Source organism: Lemur catta, chromosome X, assembly GCF_020740605.2.
Source record: "Lemur catta isolate mLemCat1 chromosome X, mLemCat1.pri, whole genome shotgun sequence".
NCBI classification, from domain to species: Eukaryota; Metazoa; Chordata; class Mammalia; order Primates; family Lemuridae; genus Lemur; species Lemur catta.
In genome coordinates, this window is record NC_059155.1 from 47,334,673 (window position 1) to 47,356,118 (window position 21,446).

At 40.5% G+C, this 21,446-nt stretch overlaps 1 protein-coding gene across 6 annotated transcripts in view; it reads right to left on the reverse strand.

The window, feature by feature from the left end:
* Positions 1-6,847: 6,847 nt before the first annotated feature.
* TAF1 (TATA-box binding protein associated factor 1) overlaps positions 6,848-21,446 on the reverse strand; it is a 79,174-nt gene continuing 64,575 nt past the window's right edge. For 3 of the 6 annotated variants that reach the window (XM_045538639.1, XM_045538638.1, XM_045538637.1), the window contains exons 35-39: positions 19,896-20,021; positions 18,999-19,097; positions 18,567-18,723; positions 17,496-17,673; positions 12,963-14,807 (exon numbers count right to left, since the gene is read on the reverse strand). In XM_045538639.1, coding sequence (XP_045394595.1) covers positions 14,588-14,807; positions 17,496-17,673; positions 18,567-18,723; positions 18,999-19,097; positions 19,896-20,021 — 780 coding nt within the window. In that variant the 3' untranslated portion in view covers positions 12,963-14,587. Of the gene's footprint in view, positions 6,972-12,962; positions 14,808-17,495; positions 17,674-18,566; positions 18,724-18,998; positions 19,098-19,895; positions 20,022-21,446 lie in introns of those variants that run through there. The other 3 variants (XM_045538642.1, XM_045538640.1, XM_045538641.1) reach the window with 2 other exon arrangements.

The window sequence follows — 21,446 nt, forward strand, 5'->3', positions numbered from 1 at the left end:
TAGCCAGGCATCGTGGTGCGCACCTGTAGTTCCAGTTATTCGGAAGGCTGAGGCAGGAAGATCCCTTGAGCCCAGGAGTTTCAGGTTGCGGTGAGCTATGATGATGCTACTGCACTCTACCAGGGGCAACAGAGTGAGACTCTGTCTCAAAACAAACAAACAAACAAACAAACAAAACAATGTTGGGATCCTGATTTGAACAAGTCCAAATGCATAATGACATTTTTTTGAGACAATGGGGAAATTTGAACACAGATTGGGTATTAGATAGTATTGGGGGATTATTGTTACTTTTGATAAGTGTCATAATGATAGAAGAATTATTTATTTTTGAAGTTGTTTTTTTTTCTGTAAGAGATACATACTGAAGAATTTACTGGTAAGATATGATGTCTGGGATTTGCTTTAAAATACCACCGCATCTCTTCAAAGAGTGGGGGTTGGGGGAGAGGTAGATGAAAGAAGACTGGCAAAATGTTGGTAATTGTTAAAGCTAGATGAGGGGTTCTTAAAGGTTCATTATACTCTTCTTTCTACTTTTAAGTATGTTTGAAGTTTTCCATAGTAAAAAGTTAAAAATGAAATCCAGCTTACTGCCCTGGTTCTGATTATCGCACCAAGCAACATTTTGATTACAATGTCTTTTCACATGTAATTTGTCAACTAGGAGAGAATGTGCTGATGAACAAATGTGAGTACTTGTCTATTTGTTAAATTTCTTGTTCCAGATTTTTTTTTTTTTTTGAGACAGAGTCTTGCTCTATTGCCCGGGCTAGTGCCGTGGCGTCAGCCTAGCTCACAGCAACCTCAAACTCCTGGGGTCAAGCAATCCTTCTGCCTCAGCCTCCCGAGTAGCTGGGACTACAGGCATGTGCCACCATGCCCAGCTAATTTTTTTCCATATATATTTTTAGCTGTCCAGATAATTTCTTTCTATTTTTTTTAGTAGAGACAGGGGGTCTCACTCTTGCTCAGGCTGGTCTCGAACTCCTGAGCTCGAGCGATCCTACCGCCTCGGCCTCCCAGAGTGCTAGGATTACAGGAGTGAGCCACGGCGCCCGGCCAAGATTCTTAATAACTTAGTAAATGTTTAGATGTCAGTGTGATTTCTGGTTTGGACACAGCTTCTGATTGGTGAGAATTGACACCATGGGCTAGGTTGAACGCTATCAGTGGTCAACTAACTGGGTCTTCTCTGTGTGGAGATACTACTCTCAACAGTTTTGCATTCACTATTTTACCAGCAGGCCCTGTTTTTCTACTTGAACTGCAACACTAGTAGCTTGTGACTGAGGAATTGATGAGCAGTGGAATTAGAACAAAGGAAGGTCCACTTCCCTTCTCCTGAACTCATTATTATTTATTATATGTAATGAAATATAACTATGTTGTTAACACTGAGTGCTTACCATGTGCCAGACATTATTCTAAGCACTTCACAATATATTATTTCATTTAATCTTTACAACGATCCTATTATCCCGCATTTACAGATGAGGAAACTAAGGCCCAGGAGACTTGCCTAAAGAATCAGAGTTTAGCACAGGAGTTTGACTTCAAAGACATGTTCTTAGGCACTAATACTATCTTAATTTGAGAACAATGTCAGATGTCATCTAGTTTAATTATTTTGTAAATCATGCACATGAAAGTCTCTGAACTATCTCTAGGCTCTAAAGCAGCATATTACAAACTAGGCAAGCACATATGTCCCTGGCAAAATGTTCAAGGATACTGTGCAGGATAAAAGCAACTTCATCTTGGATGCTAATCTGCCATGTTGACTTCTGGTTAACTTCTGTCCCGGAATGCCTCTGAGAGTTCTACTTTATCTACCATTACCCTAAATCCTGCCCTTAGGTCAAGACAACCTTGACCATAAATCCTGCCCTTAGGCAGATTCACCTAGCATTTTTGCTTTTCTTTCTTTCTTTTATTTTTTACATGCTACAGCAGAAGTATTTTTGCTTTTCCCTGAGAGGTCAACTTTAATTGTCCTATATATTCCTTACCTAAGGTATATAACCCTGGGTCTGTGGGGGGGGGGCCGTGGCGGTAATGGGGTGGGGATCCACCATTTTGTGTCTCCTTGCCCCTGCCCAAGACATAGCTTCTGTTCATAAATCCCTATTAAATTTTTCTTTCTACGAACTGGATATCTCAGCTTCTTTCTTCGGCTTTTCAGCTTCCTCGGACTTTGGGGGTAGGTTGCATAGACCTGTTCACTATGAAATAGCTTATGTTGGAGAAAAGAAGAGTTAATGGAAATTCACAGTTACTATTTTGTAATGAATATTGGGGGCAAGGGAATAGGGCAGCATAGCCTCTTTTACCTTCATATTGAGAGACTATGTTCTAAGTTTAGTGGCACTATCTATGGTTAAGACTTGACACCTAGGGAAAGCTCCAGGCAGTCTTTTTTATACAGTTCCAACTGACATCAAAAGCAATTTGTTTATTTATTTATTTTTTGTTGAGACAAAGTCTTGCTCTGTTACCCGGGCTAGAGTGCCATGGCGTCAGCCTAGCTCACAGTAACCTCAAACTCCTAGGCTCAAGCGATCCTCCTGCCTCCACCTCCCAGAGTGCTAGGATTACAGGCATGAGCTACTGTGCCCAGCCCAAAAGCAGTTTAATTGCTTGGAATTTTTTATTTCTTGAGACAAGGTCTTGCTCTCAGGCTGGAGTGCCGTGGCATGATCATAGCTCACTTGCAGCCTCGAACTCCTGGGCTCAAGTGATCCTGTTGCCTCAGCTTCCCGAGCAGCTGGGACTACAGGTAAGCACCATCACACCTGGCTAATTTTTTAAATTTTTTGTAAGGACGAGGTCTCACTATGTTGCCCAGGCTGGTTTCCAACTCCTGGCCTCAAGTGATCCTCCTGCTTTGGCCTCCCAGAGTGCTGGGATTATAGGCATGGGCCACCATGCTTGGCCTTTTAAATTTTTTTATCTTCTATTTTTTAAATTATCATTTATTTATTTTTATTTTTTATTTGTTTTTTTTTTTTTTTGAATAGAGATGGGGTCCCGCTCTTGCTCAGGCTGGTCTGGAACTCCTGACCTCGAGCAATCCTCCCACTTCGGCCTCCCAAAGTGCTAGGATTACAAGTGTGAGGCACCGCACTCGGCCAAATCTTTTTATCCTCTAAATATTGATTTTAAAAATCACCATGCTAGGGCCGGGCGCAGTGGCTCATGCCTGTAATCCTAGCACTCTGGGAGGCCGAGGCGGGTGGATCGCTCGAGGTCAGGAGTTCGAGACCAGCCTGAGGGAGACCCTGTCTCTACTAAAAATAGAAATAAATTATCTGGACAACTAAAAATATATATAGAAAAAATTAGCCGGGCATGGTGGTGCATGCCTGTGGTCCCAGCTACTTGGGAGGCTGAGGCAGTAGGATTGCTTGAGGCCAGGAGTTTGAGGTTGCTGTGAGCTAGGCTGACGCCACGGCACTCACTCTAGCCCGGGCAACAAAGCGAGACTCTGTCTCAAAAAAAAAAAAAAAAGAAATATCTTTGTCTTACCTTTTACAAAGTTTATATTACATTTTCTGGCAAACAAACTCTGCCCAGTCTGATATTTGTTGCTCAAAGTTAGGAGAAACCATACTTACTTGGTGATCTGAGAGTTAAATCTGTTAACTTATAATTTAATTATAAAGTTAAAAATGAAATAAGAGAAAATGAAATGAGAAGCAAACCTTTTTTTTTTTTTTTTTTTTGAGACAGAGTCTCGCTTTGTTGCCCTGGCTAGAGTGAGTGCCATGGCATCAGCCTAGCTCACAGCAACCTCAGACTCCTGGGCTTAAGCGATCCTACTGCCTCAGCCTCCCGAGTAGCTGGGACTACAGGCATGTGCCACCATGCCTGGCTAATTTTTTCTATATGTATTTTTAGTTGGCCAGATAATTTCTTTGTATTTTTAGTAGAGACAGGGGTCTCACTCTTGCTCAGGCTGGTCTCGAACTCCTGACCTCGAGTGATCCACCTGCCTCGGCCTCCCAGCCAGAGTGCTAGGATTACAGGCGTGAGCCACCACGCCGGCCGAGAAGCAAACCTTTTAAAACTCCAAAATTTTATTCTAAACTTGAAGTTTGGAAATACATTAAGAAACTGTATTGTAGTACTTGGAGTTGTCTAGAGCCCTCAAGTATCTATTTGCTTTTGTTTGATTGTGTCATAAAGAGGTTTTTTTTTTTTTTTTTGTGAGACAGGGTCTTGCTCTGTCACCCAGGCTAGAGTGCCGTGGCATCATAGTTCACCAATCTCGAACTCATGGGCTCAATTGATCCTTCTGCCTCAGCCTCCCAAGTTGTTGGGACTCCAGGAGCGTGTGACCACGCCCGGCTAATTTTTCTATTTTTTTGTAGAGATGAGATCTCACTCTTGCTCAGGCGGGGCAAGAGTTTATTTTAAATAAAGAGTCAAGTAAATTGAAAAGTTCTGTTTTCTAGCCCTGTGAGAAACAGACGATGAAGTCACTAAATGGTTCTGAAGCTTTTCCCCTACCTTTATACTTTTTCATCTGTAACAGTGGGGCTCACCAAGGCACTGATTTAAACAAATCTGAATGTGGGGAAGATTAATGGGGGAATGGGAGTTTGAAAAGTCTCTCAGGTAATTCTGACAAACCCCTTGTCTCTGTCTTGATGATTTTTACTTAGTCTGGAATATAAAATGGCTAACTGGTATTTGGAATTTAACATTAAGATGTCACATTAAGGATAGTTAGAATAACTTAAATTTGTCTAAATGTATGAACTTTTATTGCTTATTCAGAATAGAAACAATAGGTAACATTTACTGGATGTTTACTATGGGCCAGGCACTGTGTTAAGCATGTTATATGCATTATCTCCTTTAATTCTCACTATAACCCTGTCAGATAGCTATAATTGCTCAAAGTCACAAGTAAGTGGTGAAAGCCACAAGTATGACACTCATGCCTGTATCTCAAACCACCACACTACACACCCTGGGATCCGACATGTGGATTTTTGTTGAAATGTTTTTTCCTTCTAGCCCAGAAAGAGATTCTACTGGAATCTGGAGTTCCAGCTGGTATTTAGAAAGTTGGAGGTGGTGGAATGATTCATAAATTTACCTCAAGAGAATGAAAATGTGTTTTCCCAACTTCTCTTTTTATTGTAAACTGGCAATCTAGCCTGCAAGTTGCTTATGATTCTTTCTCAAGATATAGGTGTACTTAAATTATGTTCTATTGTTTGAGACTTTAAGACATCTTTGGAAAGAAAATCACTTTAAACTCAGACTATACCTCTATCTATCTATCTATTTATTTTGAGACAGAGTCTCACTCTGTTCCCCGGGCTAGAGTGCTGTGGCATCAGCGTAGCTCACAGCAACCTCAAACTCCTGGGCTCAAGCCATCCTCCTGCCTCAGCCTCCCGAGTAGCTGGGACTACAGGCGTGTGCCACCATGCCCGGCTAATTTTTTCTACGTATTTTTAGTTGTCCAGATAATTTCTTTCTATTTTTAGTAGAGAGGGCGATCTCGCTCTTGCTCAGGCTGGTCTCCAACTCCTGACCTCAAGCAATCCTCCCCGCCTCAGCCTCCTAGAGTGCTAGGATTATAGGCATGAGCCACCGTGCCTGGCCTATACCTCTTTTTAAATTAGTTTCTTAACCAGGAGCCCAAGAGAAGCCTGATATTAAATACAAAACCTTATGTGTATATGCATTTTTCCTAGAGGGAGGGTCCATAACTTTTATCATATTTTATAATAGTTTCAAAATTGTCCATATCCCCACCCCGCCAAACAGGTTAAGAGCCATTATTTTAACCATTGATTGGCAGAGCAGTGCAAAGGTAAAAGGCTGAGAATTCTTCATTGATAAGCAATCAGGTGGTTTTGAATTTAAATGTTGAGATCTTAGAAATTTTGCAATATAGGAGAAACTTCATCAAAATGTACAAATCAGGGATGGGGGGAGGCCTCCCTATCAATTGGAGACTTAAAAAAAAATCTTCCACATTCTGATGAGCTCTGCCCCCTACTTGCACATATTTAAGAGAGGTACCCTTACCCCACACCTTGAGAATCTAGAAATTTGTTTACTGTGAACAAGCTTACCTTAAACCCCTGTGTGTGTTGAGGGAAGAAACAAAGAAACAAAAAGTTTGGTTTAAACTCTTGCTCACATGGTCGTAATATGTGCCTAGCACTATGCTAATATTTTAAGATAGGCAGAATGCAAAAAATTGGGATACAGAAACTTAGGAAGTGAGTTGTCTAAGATAAACAGCTTCTGATACACTTACTGATACACTTTCTTCTAAATATACTTTACAGTTGGGGAATTGAAGCAAAGTATCTCAGGCACTCTAGCAATCTTCATTTTTCATTGATAAATTCTTTTTCCTTCCTAAGCATTTAATTACTTCTCTAGTTTTGAACATTTATTTGCTTCCAATTTTCCAATATAGCCCTTTCCTTCATTTAAAGTATTCGTGATTTTATAGGAAGAAGGAAACACAGGAAGAGAGAGTAATTTTGTGATCATTGATATGAAATGCCTCGAGGGAAACCAAGTAGGTGGGAGTGGGGAGGAGGGGACAATGCATGCTACCTTGGTGATGGGCACACGTATAACTTTGACTCAAACTGCACAAAAGCAAAGTATGTAATCAAAACGTTTGTACCCCTGTAATATTCTGGAAAAAAAAAAGATATGTCATGCCCTCCAACTATTAAAATGTAATTTAATTCTGCTTACTCTAGTTGACCATTTCTTACATATATTATAGGATAACTGAGTCAAAATTTTGGCTAGTGAAAGGTCTTATTTGTATTACATAAGTGATAGAGTCACAAACACAGGATATAAGTGCACATTTTTATTTTATTGTAAATCAGGAGAAATGGATATTTAAAGTTGAAAAGCTGTAATATGGAGTTGACTGAAAACAATGGATTCCGAGTTCCCAAAATGTGGAAAATCCAAACCTATGTAGGCAAAATTTAAAAGAAACGATTTTCAAAATCTTATATTCATTTAAACCAACCTGCAGAATTTATAATTTATATTTATAATTTATATGTAATTATAATCACCAGTTTATGTATGACATAAATAAATGAAATATAAAATATTAAGAGCAATTTATTATTTTAAAAACTTTCACTATTAAGTTATGAACCAAAAAGCAAAGGATAAATATGCAATATGATATACCCGATAGTTAAAAAAATTATGACTATATTACTTCTAAAGTATTTATGTTTACCAAAGGATTATTATTATTGTTACTATTATTACTATTTTAGGGACTATCTGTATCAGAATGATAGGTATACATATTATAAATGCTCATTCCAAGCCCAGGAATTGAAATTTACAATAAGCAATCCCATTTTGATGCACACTAGTTTAAGAACAGCTGATACAGTGGACATTAATTTGAGAATGTTGGTAGATCACAGTTTCCCAAACTTCTCAAATAAGAATCACTTGGGCCATCTATAAAATATACAGACTACCATCTCTTCTCTCCTAGATATTCTGGTTTAAAAGGGCTGAAGTGGAGCCTAGAATCAGTGTTTTTTAACAAGCACATCAGTTGTTTATCTTTAAGGTTGAGATCAGGGGAAAAGTTAGATTATTATATTTAGCAAATATTGTACTGCAATTTCTATGACCTTAGAACTGCAAATGAAGCTTCACTACCAATAGAAAGAAAACTTGGCTATTTTCATATTGATTTGGAAATACAAACCTGAAGTCACCTTCCTAGGCTTTACCTCCTTGTCATTGCAAAGTTTCCCACTACTCTAGAATAAAGACAAAACTTCTTAATAGGGCCTACAATGTCCAAGGGCATGGTTTTGCTGCCTTCCCACTGCATATACATGCATCTTTCTGGCCTTACTTTAAAGGTAGTCCTTCCTTCTCCAGTCCAAGGCTAATCCCTCTACTTGTATGACACTGAACAAGTTTCCTCATTTGTAAAATGGGAATAATAATACCTATTTCATAGATGGTTCAGAATTAAATGAGGTCAGAGTTCTCTACACAGAGGCTGGCACAATGAATGATAGCTATTATTTAATCAAATCACATTCAATTCTTAAACCCACTTGCCATCTGATTTCAGCACCCACCATTCCAAAGAAACTGCTTTTACCAGGTTCACCAATTGCCAAATCCAAATAAATTTCTGTCCTTATCTAATTGACCTTTTTGCAAGTACTGAACATTGCTGACCACTCCATCCTTTGAAACTCTCCTTCTTTGGCTTCCCTCAAAACAGTGTACCCTGGTTTCATTCGTTTCTGCTTTTTTTGGTTTTTTTTTTGTTTTGTTTCTTTTCTTTCTTTTTTTTTTTTTTTTGAGACAGAGTCTTGCTCTGTTGCCCAGGCTAGAGTGCCGTGGCATCAGCCTAGCTCACAGCAACCTCAAACTCCTGGGCCCAAGCGATCCTTTTGCCTCAGCCCCCCAAGTGGCTGGGACTACAGGCATGTGCACCATGCCTGGCTAAGTTTTTCTGTATATTTTGAGTTGTCCAGCCAGTTTCTATTTTTTAGTAGAGACGGGGTCTCACTCTTGCTCAGGCTGGTCTCAAACTCCTGAGCTCAAAGGATCCTCCCGCCTCAGCCTCCCAGAGTACTAGGATTATAGGCGTGAGCCACCACGCCCAGCCTGTGTTTTTTTTTTTTTTTTTTTTGAGACAGGGTCTCACTCTGTTGCTGAGGCTAGAGTGCAGTGGTGTGATCATAGCTCACTGCAACCTCAAACTCCTGGGCTCAGCAGCTCCTCCTGCTTCAGCCTCCTGAGTAGCTGGGGACATAAGTGAGCACCACCACGCCCAGCTAATTTTTTGTAGAGATGGGTGTCGCTACGTTGCCCAGGCTGGTCTCAGAACTCCTGGCCTCAAACTATCCTCCTGCCTCAGCCTGCCAAAGTGCTAGGATTACAGGTATGAGTCACCGTGCCTGGCCTGGACAGTCTTTTAAAGTATCTTTTGTGGTTCTTTCATTCCTTACCTTTTCAAATTTAAAGAAAGTTTTCACTTTACTGAAGTAATACATGCATATTCATATGCCAATGATAGCTACTCAGCAGGGTCTTCCCTGACCATTAAATTAGCACCCTTGGCCAGGTATGGTGGCTCACACCTACAATCCCAGCACTTTGGGAGGCTGAGCCAGGAGAATCACTTGAGGCCAGGAGTTTGAGACCAGTCTGGGCAACTCAGTAAGACCTTGTCTCTACAAAAATATTTTAAAAATTAGATGGGCATGGTGGCACAAGCCTGTAGTCCCAGGTACTGAGGAGGCTGGGGCACGGGGATCACTTGAGCTCAGGCATTCAACTATGATCATACCACCACACTCCAGCCTGGGCAACAGAGTGAGACCCCTCTCTTAAAAAATAAAAAAAAAACTAGCACTCTCAAGCCATACCCTCTCACATCATTTTTTTCTTCATAGCACTTCTTAGTTTTGTTTGTTTATTGTCTATCTCCCCCACTAAATTCTAGGCTCTTTGAGGGAAGGGACTATTTTATTCATTGCTGTATTCAGAGCATCTAGAATAATGCCTGGTACCCAACAGACTTAATGAATATTTACTGCCTGATTAAAATATTCATGACATCTAACCAGTCACCAAGTCTTACAGATTCTACCTCCTAACTTCTCTCAAATCTCTGCCCACTGTTCTTGCCTTACAACTGTCTTGCCTAAATGAGTGCCATAGCCATTTTCAATCCTGTTCTACCATCCACATTCTGAATTGCTGCTGAAGTGATCCAAGTCCTTCAATAGATCCCTATTGCTTTTAGGATAAAATCCAAATTTTTTAGCAAAGCATAGAGAGCTCTGGGAAGGTCTCCCTTAGCTCCAGAGTTGAGGTTAAATGTCTTCTGTACATTGTATTTTATCATTTCACTTATTTTACTCTTGCATGGACTTGTCCAACACTAGACTATAAGTTGTATTCACAGCACCCAGTATAGTGCTTGGTACAGAGTTGTAAAGAAAGGGTTATTGACGGGGCACAGTGGCTCATGGCTGTAAGCCTAGCACTCTGGGAGGCCGAGGTGGGAGGATTACTTGAGCTCAGGAGTTTGAGATCAGCCTGACCCCGTCTCTACAAAAAATAGAAAAATTAGCTCGGCATGGTGGTGTGCATCTGTAGTCCAGGCTACTTGGGAGGCTGAGGCAGGAAGATCGCTTGAGCCCAGGAGTTTGAGGTTGTAATGAGCAATGATGAAGCCACTGCACTCTAGCCCAGGAGATAGAGCAAGACCCTGTCTCAAAGAAAAAAAAAGAAAAAAAGGGTTATTGAAATGAAATGAAACCCACCGGTCTATCTCTTATAACCAGGTCTTCGTCCCAGATTGCTTTACCTTTTCTGCTTCTACACTCTGACAGCTGTATTGCTAAGTACCTCTGGAGAAAAATCGTACAATAAATTGGTACCATTTTATTTATTTTTTTGTTACCATTTTAATTAATAGTCTTTAACCTCACTTGTGCATTAAAGATCCAGTAATCCTTTTATGGATCCCTAGTTAGCTCTAGTTTCGATTTCCTCAGTGATCATTAAAAAATAAAAAACAGGCCAGGCACGGTGGCTCACGCCTATAATCCTAGCACTTTGGGAGGCTGATGTGGGAGGATCGCTTGAGCTCAGGAGTTTGAGACCAGCCTGAACAAGAGTGAGACCCTGTCTCTACTAAAATAGAAAAATTAGCCGGGTGTGGTGGTGCACGCCTGGAGTCCTAGCTACTCGGGAGGCTGAGGCAGGAGGATCGCTTGAGCCCAGGAGTTTGAGGTTGCTGTGAGCTAGGCTGATGGCTTGGCACTCTAGCCCCGGCAACAGAGCAAGAATCTGTCTCAAAAACTAAAAATAAATAAATAAAATAAAATGCGTAAATAGAAAGGTTTAAAGTGAAAACAATGAGCCCCCCTCCCAATTCCACCTCACTCCTAGAGATGCTAACAGTCTGAAGTCCATCTTGCCCAATCTTTTCTGTGAGTATGCAAACATGGATTTATATCCCCTTTGTCTTCCAAACAAGTGAAATCTAACCCTGACTTATTTTTCAAGAATATCTTTCCACAATAGCACATACAGATTTTTCTCATTAACAGCTGCATATTTTTCACTGAATGGACATACTGTCATTCAACCCCTCTGCTACTAATGGGCATTTAGCTTGTTTCCAGTTTCTCATTATCTGCCCCCTCAGTAGTTTAACACCTTATTCAAGCCCCATTCTCATTTTCATTTTTGTCACAAGGATGATCCCTCCTATTTCAGAGAGGAAACTGAAACTTTGAAGTGTAAACTCCTCAAACTTCCTATCTCCCTTATCTACACACTGATCTGTAACTGCATCCATTCTTTTCTCAATCTCAGGGAAAGTGATCTCTCTTCATAAGGCAAAGTTCTCTATGTTAGCTAACATCCCCTCTTTGTCTTCATAGGTCCTTCCAACAATTATCCTCTCTTGCTTTTTCCAGCCCTCTTCTATTACTTTCCCCTAAGCCTATGTAAGCATACTTATTAACCTTCCATCCTCAGACTCTCCCTCTTTTATTCTTCACAGCCCAGCTTCTTGAAAGAGTAGTCCATGATCTCTTGATCTCTGTTTTAACTTCCTCACCTCGCATTTGTTTCTCACCCCCCAACCCTGCTGGCTGGATTCCAATCTCACTACTCTGCTAAAACTGTTTTTGCTAGCACAGGTCATCAGGGACCTGCTAATTGGACCAAATCCAAATGTTTTCTCTCAGGCCTGATTTTACTTTACTTTTCTGTGGTAAATATGTTGTCTTCCCCCTCCCCTTTAAAACTCCTTCCTTGGTTTGAGAAATACTGCTCTTTAGCTTTTCTATTTCTCACTACCCCTAAATATTGGTGTGTTCACTGGGATTCTATCCTCCATGCTCTTCTGACTCTACACATGCTTCCTATGTGATCTCAACCTATTCCTAAGGTTGTTCAAATCCTAAGCTTTATATATATTGTACTTCAAGCTTACATGCTCCAAACCAAGCTTAGCTGTTTCCCCTACCTTCCACCCTCAACCTGTTCAGTGAATGGTATCATTTACTCATTTACCCTGTCACCTAAATCATAAAACTAGGTTCTATTATTTTCCCCCCATTTCCAATCAGTCACCAAGATGTATCTCTCATTCCATCCTTACTGTCAATGCCTCAGTCACAGTTTAGATCTCTATCATCTCTCATTTGGCATCATCCCTCTCCTACTCTATTTTCATACTACTGCCAGAGTGATGGTTCTAAAATGAGCATTTGATTTTGAGCTTGTAATCAGTATACTACATATGTTCCTTATTTTCCAGCCATCCATAACCACTTATAGTTCCATGAACATGTTATTTCATGCTTGTCAGCATTCTGTTCCCTCTGCTTAGAATGCGCTCCCACCCTCTACCCCTATGACTCTCTGGTAAATGCCTCCCTACTCTTCATGATCTTTTAAGGGTCTCCTCTGTGAAGCATTTCTATCTTTTCTCTCTAAGTAGAGTTGAGAACTTCTCTCACCACAGAATCTTGTAAACAACTATTCATTGCAATGATTGCTTTTTATTAAACTTATTTATTTACATATCTATATCTCATTCTAGACCTTAAGTTCCTTGTAATCAGAGATTATATTTTACTTCTCTATCAGCATCTGGTAGACTGCTTGATAAAAAATAGGTGGCTTGGTAATTGTTGAAATGAATGAATGAATACCATGTACCCACCCAATCTTCCAATCTAAAATTCTGGAAGCCACTTTCCATTCTTCCTCCTCCACCCCCAAATGCCAATCCTGTTGATACTACTCCCTAAAGATCTCTTAAACCCATCCCCCTTCTCTCCATCCCAATGCCACAGCCCAAGTTTGGGTTCCTTTCCCCCTTACTTGAACTAGATCTGCTCCCCTCCAAACCATTCTCCACACTATTGCTGGAATTAAAAAAAAAATTTTTATTACAAAAATAATACATACTTGTAAAAAAATTCAAACAATACAGAAATAAAAGCACAATACCCCAGCCGGTATACATACAAGCACATAAACCCCCTTCCCTCGAAACCCATTCATTGTGAACAGTTTAGTGTATATCCTTTCAGACCTTTTTCCTTCGCATGTGTAAGTATATATAAACACACATAAATAAACACATGGTTTTGTCTTTTATAAAATTGGAATCACACATCTTGTTACACATGATTGATTCTTCAATTTCTTTCTTCATTCATTCAACATACAGAAAATTCCTAAAACACAAATCTGATTATTTCATTCTTCTAGAGCTTATTTCCCATAATATAAAATTCACACTCATTAGTATCAAATGCAAAGCTCCTGATGATATGCTTCCTATCTTTTAGTCTCATCTCTAGCCATTCCAGCAATAAAGGACCAGAACATAAACCATCTTAAATCCTTTCTGGAACAAGGCAGGTACAAACAAACAAACAAACAAACTAGGAACACACTCTGCCATTTCTAGACTTTGGCCTTTTCACTTTGTGTTACACTCTGCCTGGACTTTTCCATCTGGCAAGCTCCTACTAATTCTTCAACAATCAGCTTAAAAATTATCTCTAGGAAGACTTCCCTCCCTGACTTTTTTCCAGACATGATCACTCCTCTATTTTCCCCTAAACTTTACAGCTATCTTCTTAATTGCACTTATCTCACAGTTCTACAATAATTTATTAACATGTTTTGAATTCTACTCCCCCTTCCCCAACTTCATGGTAAGCTCTTTGGGTAAAAGAGATGTGTCTTGTTTACCTTTGCACCCCAAGGATCTGGTAGACTGTTTATCATGAAGCAGATGTTCAGTAACATCTACTGAGGATTTTGTGATTTTAGGAACATTTACTGAGTACCTACTATGCATAGAACCGTATCCTAAGCATGAAAAGAAACAAAAGACACAGTCTTTGCCCTAAGAAACTTACCATTTTCCTACCATTTCCCCTGGGGGGGGGGAGGGAGAGAACACATTTACATGGCAACACATCATTTCTGACATATAGGCTGTTTCAAAGATTTATAGTCACTTAACTCAAATCCATTTCGGAACAAGGCATTGTATAATCAAATAAATAATAAAATAATGGGCAGTCTGTCCAACAGGTTTGTTTTTTTAGTGTGGCACAGAGTCCACCAGAACCCATCTCTGTCCCAGCAGCGGGGTTCTCACCTATTCCAGCTTGGAAAATTTCTACTACATCAAGAGGACATAAAGTTATTAGTCCTTTCATAATTTCTCCTCCTTCCCCAGGGAAAAATTATACCAAGAGCAATAAATAGAGTTAAAGGAAAAAAGGAGAAGAATGAGCTTGCTCTCTATTTTCGGTAGTGGTAGAGGGAAGGGGGTTGCTAAATGGAAGGGTAACATTACCCTATGAAGATCAGGAGACATGATTTATTATCATTTACTATTTTTTTAAAGGCTAAGGTGTTAGTTAATCTGGTGATTTCATGATCAGACACTGTACAAATATAAATAAATTGGGGAAAGGTAAACCACCTAGGCTGGAGAACAGGGAAGGCTGACCAAGGAGGCCCAAAGGAAGCCTCATTCATCAGAGTCCAAGTCACTGTCCCCAGCAATGGAGTGGAAATCCTCACTGTCCTCCTCGTCCTCTGACAGGTGGACCTGGCTTAGTACGCTCGGCCCAGAGCGCTGCTCTTCCTCCTCATCTTCTTCCTCCTCTGATACCTCATACCCACCGATGCTGCTGAAGCTTGTGTCTTGGGTGTTCGACTTGGGATCAGGCTCCTCATAGCTCCCATAACTGAGAAGAGAAACATGTCATCTCTCAAGCTCGGACACCGTCCTCTAGCTGACCATTCCCATTCTCAGTGCCACCAAGGCATCAGCCCATCTCACCTCCCCTGGACACTAAAGTGACTGGTTCTGGACTGTTCTACATGTCTCTGAGAGAAAAATGGTCCTGTTCAAGAACATCAACTTGCCAACTCCATATACACAAGAACCCGAATGAAACTCCCCTACACCTGAACAACGCACACTGCCAGCTTACATGACCATAAATGCTCTGACAGCCTAATGGTTTCATCTACCACTTACAGTATCCAATTAGTCAATAGTCCTGAAGATTCTCTCTTCAATATATCTTGTCTCTACCCCCTCCTTTCCATCCCCACTCTGTTTGCCTTGGCTTAGTCTTTTGTTAGCTCTGGACTGCACTACTGAAATAAGTCTTCATGCCTCCCTCCAGTCTTGCTCTCCCTCCAATTACTTCTTCATACTTCTGCCAGAGTGCTCTTTATTTTTTGTTTGTTTGTTTATTCTTAATTTTACTTAAAAAAAAAATCACACAAGTAATGCATGTTCACTGGTAAAAAAAAAAATTAGAATATACACCAGAAAAAAAAAAGAAAAAAATCAGCAATAACTCTACCACCCAGAGATAATCGTTTGGTATATGACCTTCCAAATTTTTTTCTATGCACTTTAGATGCTTAAACATTTTTTTTTTAATTTACAAAATTGGGATACTCTACATACTCTCCAGGAAATCTGCTTTTTTCACTAATGATTATAATAAACATCTTTCCACATCAATAAACATGTCCATAGTATAATTTTAATAGCTGCATGATATTCTGCTGTATGGCTATAACATGATTTAACAGTCTCTCACCAGGACATTTAAGCTATCTCCAATTTGTCCACTATTAGAAACAATGCTGTGATAAACATCCTTATACAAATATCTTGATGAAGGTGTTTAATTATTCCCATAATTTCTTAAATGTGGAAATTTTGGGTCAAAGGGGATGTACATTTAAATTTTTTTTATTTATAATGATAAATTTCTATACCTCTCTCCCACCCACCCCATTTTGTCAATTTACATCACCACCAGTAGTTTAAGAATGTCTTCCCCCTCCCCTTATATCCTTTCCAACACTGGGCATTATCATTCATTCATACCTTCACCAATTTGATAGGAAAAAAATTGTACTTCACTGTTTTTCTTATTGCATTTCTTTGATTATTAGGGAAGTTACTTTTTTATATATTTATTGGCTGTTTGCATTTATTTTGTGAATTATCAGTTCACTCCTTTTGCCCATTTTTCTTTTGGGGTACAGAGTAATCTTTCTAAAATGTAAATCTGATCATACTATTCTCATTCACTGCCTGCTCAAAACTTTCAGGCCCATCAAAATTTGGTCCTTACCTACCTCTTTAAATTGTTTCTATCACATGGATCATAGATTTTACGTGGATCAATCAAAAGCTCCAGTTACACTGATCTACTTGTGTTCTCTAAGTGTTTCATGCCTCTGTGTTTTCACACATGCTGTTCCCAGCGTCCGGAATGCCCTTTGCTTTCTTCTTCATCTAGCTAATTCCTATTCATATTTGGCTCAGTTTCCTTCTCTGACCAGCTCCCCTCTCCCACCTCTACCCAAGTTCCAGAAAAACCCTGTGGTTGCCTGTCATAACACTTTTCATGTTACACTGTGATTGCCTATTTACCTGCTTTAGGTTACCTGCTAGACTGAACTCCCTGAAGGAAAGGACCACATATTAGTAGTTTTTGTACTTATGATATTTGCTGAATGAATAAATAAATTGTAACTGCCTGCTGACTAGATGTATCGTATGTACATTAAGTCCAACATGTCCAAAAGCCAAATCCATTTTCCCTCCTTTCCTACCCTATTTAATACCTACTCTTTCCTACCTCAGTGACATTCTCATTTATTATTTATCTGACCTCTTTACCTCCTAAATCTAATTGATCTACCTTCTAAATAGCTCTTGAGTATGTCTCTTCATTTTCCCCTTGCTCCTGACAGATCCCAGTTGATATCCTCATCATTTGTCGCATATTGCCCAAGAGTTATTTCATATACAAATTGAATGTTACTTCCTTTTCCTTAAACTGATGATTCCTATTACCTACAAGATAAAATCCAAATGTCTTAGCATGCCATTGAAGTTCCTCCACAATATAATCCTTTGCTACTTCTGGCACCTCAATTCCCTAACAACCTCCTTTTGCTCAACGTACTTTGCTTTGTATTTCTGTGCCTTTGAATCTCCTTACCTGCTGTCACAATAGCTACTTAGTAGACTCCTATTCATCCTTTAAGGCCCGGTTCAAATGTTTATTTTGTCTCTGAAACTTTCCCTGATTACTCTAAGCAGAATGAGGCACTCCCTCCTCAGTGGTGCCTTGGCACTTTGTACTTACTTATGCTATAGCACTTATCATGTTATATTTGTAATGACTTATTTGTGTCAGTCTTTTCCACTAGACTGTGAGCTCCTAAGGGGCAGAACATGTCTTGCTCCTCTGTATATCCCCAGGGCCTAGCACAGTACCTGGCCCTAGTAGGTGCTCAGGAAATGTTTGATGGATGAAAGTAATCTGATGCTGGGCCCTCTGACATCACAGCTAGGCACTGATGCCACAGCCCTGTAGCATGTTGCTGCCGATTACCTGATGTTGCTATCCTCCAAACCATGGGAAGCCTCCCCACCGTCTCCCTCATAGGACATCATGCTTTCTTCATTTTCCATGCCCATCCTTGTGTTCTCCTGAAGCATGCGGGGCTGTTTGGGTCTTATCCCACCAGATGCCACATCAGAGTCACTTCCACTTTCACTCAGCTGGATAGCTGTAAAGAGAGACAGATCCTGGTTTATCAAGAGATAAGCTTGGCCAGGCAAGGTGGCTCACACCTATAATCCTAGCACTCTGGGAGGTCGGGGAGGGAGGATCGCTTGAGGTGAGGAGTTAGAGACCAGCCTGACCAAGAGTCAGACCCACCTCCACTAAAAACAGAAAAAATTAGCGGGGCTCGGGAGACTGAGGCAGGAGGATCGCTTGAGCCCAGGTGTTTGAGGTTGCTGTGAGCTAGACTAATGCCACGGGACTCTAGCCTGGGAAACAGAGCAACACTCTGTCTCAAAAGAAAAAAAAAAAAGAGAAGCTTGATAGTATTAACATCTTTGGCTTGGTCTTCTAAAACTAGTCACTCTCACACATCTACACACGCATCTTGCCTGTACTCCTCACCTCAAAGGCCTAGGATCAACAGTGGCAAGATCTGTAGTTTAGAAACTGAATCCTTTACAATTTCTTTTCTCCATCTCAGTCCAACCTGTTTTTTTTCCCTATCATTTCCTCCTACACTTTGCCTCTGCCATTGCCATTAATCCATAAAACATCCCAAAACAGGATCTTTTTTCTTAATTTTCCCTCCCTGTTGCCACACCTAACACTTTGTTCTCATCTTTAAGAAGTATCCAAATCAAAACTGTTACTTAGGCATTGCCTTTTCCACTGCTGTCTTTTGCATCTCCTACTACATTGTGTTTCTTTACTTTCTCTAAAGCTAGTGAATATGATCATCCTATGAGAGAGTACTTAGTCCTCTCAGGTCTGTTAATGGAACTTGAATAAAAGAGGCTGCTTCTGATAAAAACTTATGTGGACAACAGCTTCCTACCCAGTCTTGAGGGTGCTATGGTGAACTATATAGGAACAAAAGCAATGATCAAGACTTACCGGAGAAAGGATTATCTCCTTCTTCATCACTCCCAGCATCTTCCTCATCATCTTCTCCTTCAGACATAAGCAAATCCTCATATAGGACACTGGCTTGAGGCTGTTGCACAGTTCCTTCCTCTTCATCTGCAAGATCACCATCTCCATCTTCACCTTCCTGAATGAGACCAGTTGGGGGTCAAAGCCCCATCAATTGACCAAGTAAGAGACCAGAAGCCACCACCAGGGACCCCCCCTCCCTTGCTGCCTCATAAGAAGTTAAGTAATTTCGGTGGATAGACTTGTTTAGCTGGTTCCAAGAATTAAAGTCAGATTGGGGCTCACTATGGAGACCCTCTGGTATCACCTTGGGATTTGGCCTGCCCTGTACTGTTGGGGCTCCTATCATGTAAGGGTGTAATGTAACCATAAGCTTTCTGTAAGCATACTCACTGGGGCTGGAGTCTTAGGTTTCCCATCCTCCTCCTCCTCATACCCTTCAATATCTACATCAGAGTCTTCCTCGCCCAGCCTACCTCGGCCCTGGCGCATCTGAATAAGGAACACAAATAGCACATCATTGAGGGACGTGCCTGTAGGAGGAGTTAACCAAGGGCTCTCACCCAGGATGGATGCTCCTCCCTGATGTCCCAGCCAACCCCACTGCTAGTGGGGGCTGTTTACACAGCTCAAGGCCTGTGCATTTCCCCCCATTCTTTGGAAATTATGGCCAGGGTAAAAAACCCAAAGAACAGGAAGGTCCTTAATCTACTCTTACTGTATCAAGGAGACTCTTCCTTTCTAACTCAAGCTTTCCTTATAGCTTGTGTTGGACTCTTTGGGATAGAAAAACCCTCCTCGGTTTTACACTTTCCAGTGGAACCCTGGCTGAGAATAGCTACAGGATTTCTGGCTTCAGACGAGGAATATCTTCTGATACCTCTAGAAAAAGCCAATTTTTAAAATTTAATTTTATAAATAATTTTAATTTAGATTGTAACATACATATAATAAACTAGCAGGCCAATTATTTTGAACTGTCTCTGAATGCAGTTAGCCTTTCTAGTCACCTGTCAGGTTACTCTGATGTCTCATATACTCTTTCCACACTTGTGCCTTCCCTGAAGTTCTGCTGTACCTGACTCTGCCCATAGGGACAGACAGAAGACAATGCCAGTCATGTGACCTGCCACCATCCCACTTTGAAATCATTATTTCTAAGCCTTCATTCCCAGGGACAAGGGGCCCAGTCATCCTTGATGTATGTCACATATCACCATTACCACTCCCCCACCCCCACCTCCAGGCATACTATCAATCTCGCAAAGAGAAAAAATGAACACATCCTACCTGTGTTACTTGCTTTTCTGGAGTGGCAGTGGGAATATCCAGGACAGACATATTGCTCTCATCTTGAAATACAGAGGCATCTCGAGATATACTGAGAGATGTGTTGGTATCATACAAATCAGGAGGCTGTGGCACAAAACATAAAACTTAGTTTCTATCTAAGAAAAGGAAAAGAAATACAGATAACTCCCCTTTAGAGCATTCACTGCAGAAAAAGGTCATGCAGAGCAATCCAGTTAAAGAGAAAACATAGTTTGGCATAGCTTTATGGCAAGTTTTGGGGAATCCTACAAATGTTGCCTATTCTAAGCAGATAAGCACCTGATGTATGTCATCAGAAGCCTGAAGCAGAAATGCATCAAAGCCATGGAAAAATTTTATGTTCTAACAGCCTTTCTGGTCAACAACCTAGTTGTTTCTAAGCCTTGTCTTACTGTTTTAGGCCCAGGGTTTCAATGAGTGCTATTTTGATTGTCTGATTTAGAGACATTTAAGAGAAAATGGGATTAAAAAAAGTTCAATTCCAACAAGAGCATGGAATGCTTTCATAGTTTATGAGTTTGTCAGAGGGTGCTATGAAGCAAAATGGTGTGGTGAAAAACCACAGGCTTTGGGGTAAACTGCCCTGGGTTTGAGTCCTGGCTTCAACACCTACTAGCTGAGTAACTTTAACAAATTACTTAACATCTCTAAGCCTTGGTTTCCTCAACTATATAATACATGGATGATAACGTCTACCTCACAGGGTTGTTTTGAGAATTAAGAGATATGTGTAGGCCGGGCGCAGTGGCTCACGCCTATAATCCTAGCAGTCTAGGAGGCCAAGGCGGGTGGATTGTTTGAGCTCAGGAAGTTCGAGACCAGCCTGAGCAAGAGCAAGACTCTGTCTCTATTAAAAAAATAGAAAGAAATTAACTGGACAACTAAAAATATATAGAAAAAATTAACCGGGCATGGTGGCGCATGCCTGTAGTCCCAGCTACTCGGGAGGCTGAGGCAGGAGGATTGCTTGAGCCCAGGAGTTCGAGGTTGCTGTGAGCTAGGCCAACACCACAGCACGCTAGCCTGGGCAACAGAGTGATACTCTGTCTCAAAAAAAAAAAAAAAAAAAAAAAAAGATATGTGTAAGCGCTCCTTACCCAATGCCTGGTACTCCAATTATAGATCCCTTCCCTCTTTTCTCCCCTTAAAAGAAGAGGGATTTAGCAAATAGGCTATTCAGTGTCAGGAGGGTAGGATGGACTAGATAAAATGCTCACAATACAACATAAAGTGAAAAGAACAAGACATAAAACCACACTGACCAATTTCATTTTAAAAGTGTGTTTACAAACATAAACACAGACACCACAAATATGAAAGAAACACATCAAAATATTCACAATGGTTGATGTTCTTTCTGAGTGGTAGAATGATTACAGGTAACTTATTTCTTGTTTGTATTTTCCAGTTTTCCCCAATGAATGTCACTTTTATCAACAAAAACCGCACATGTGTTACTTTGTATTTTTTACTATAGCAGTTTTTTTTGGGGGGAGACAGGGTCTTGTT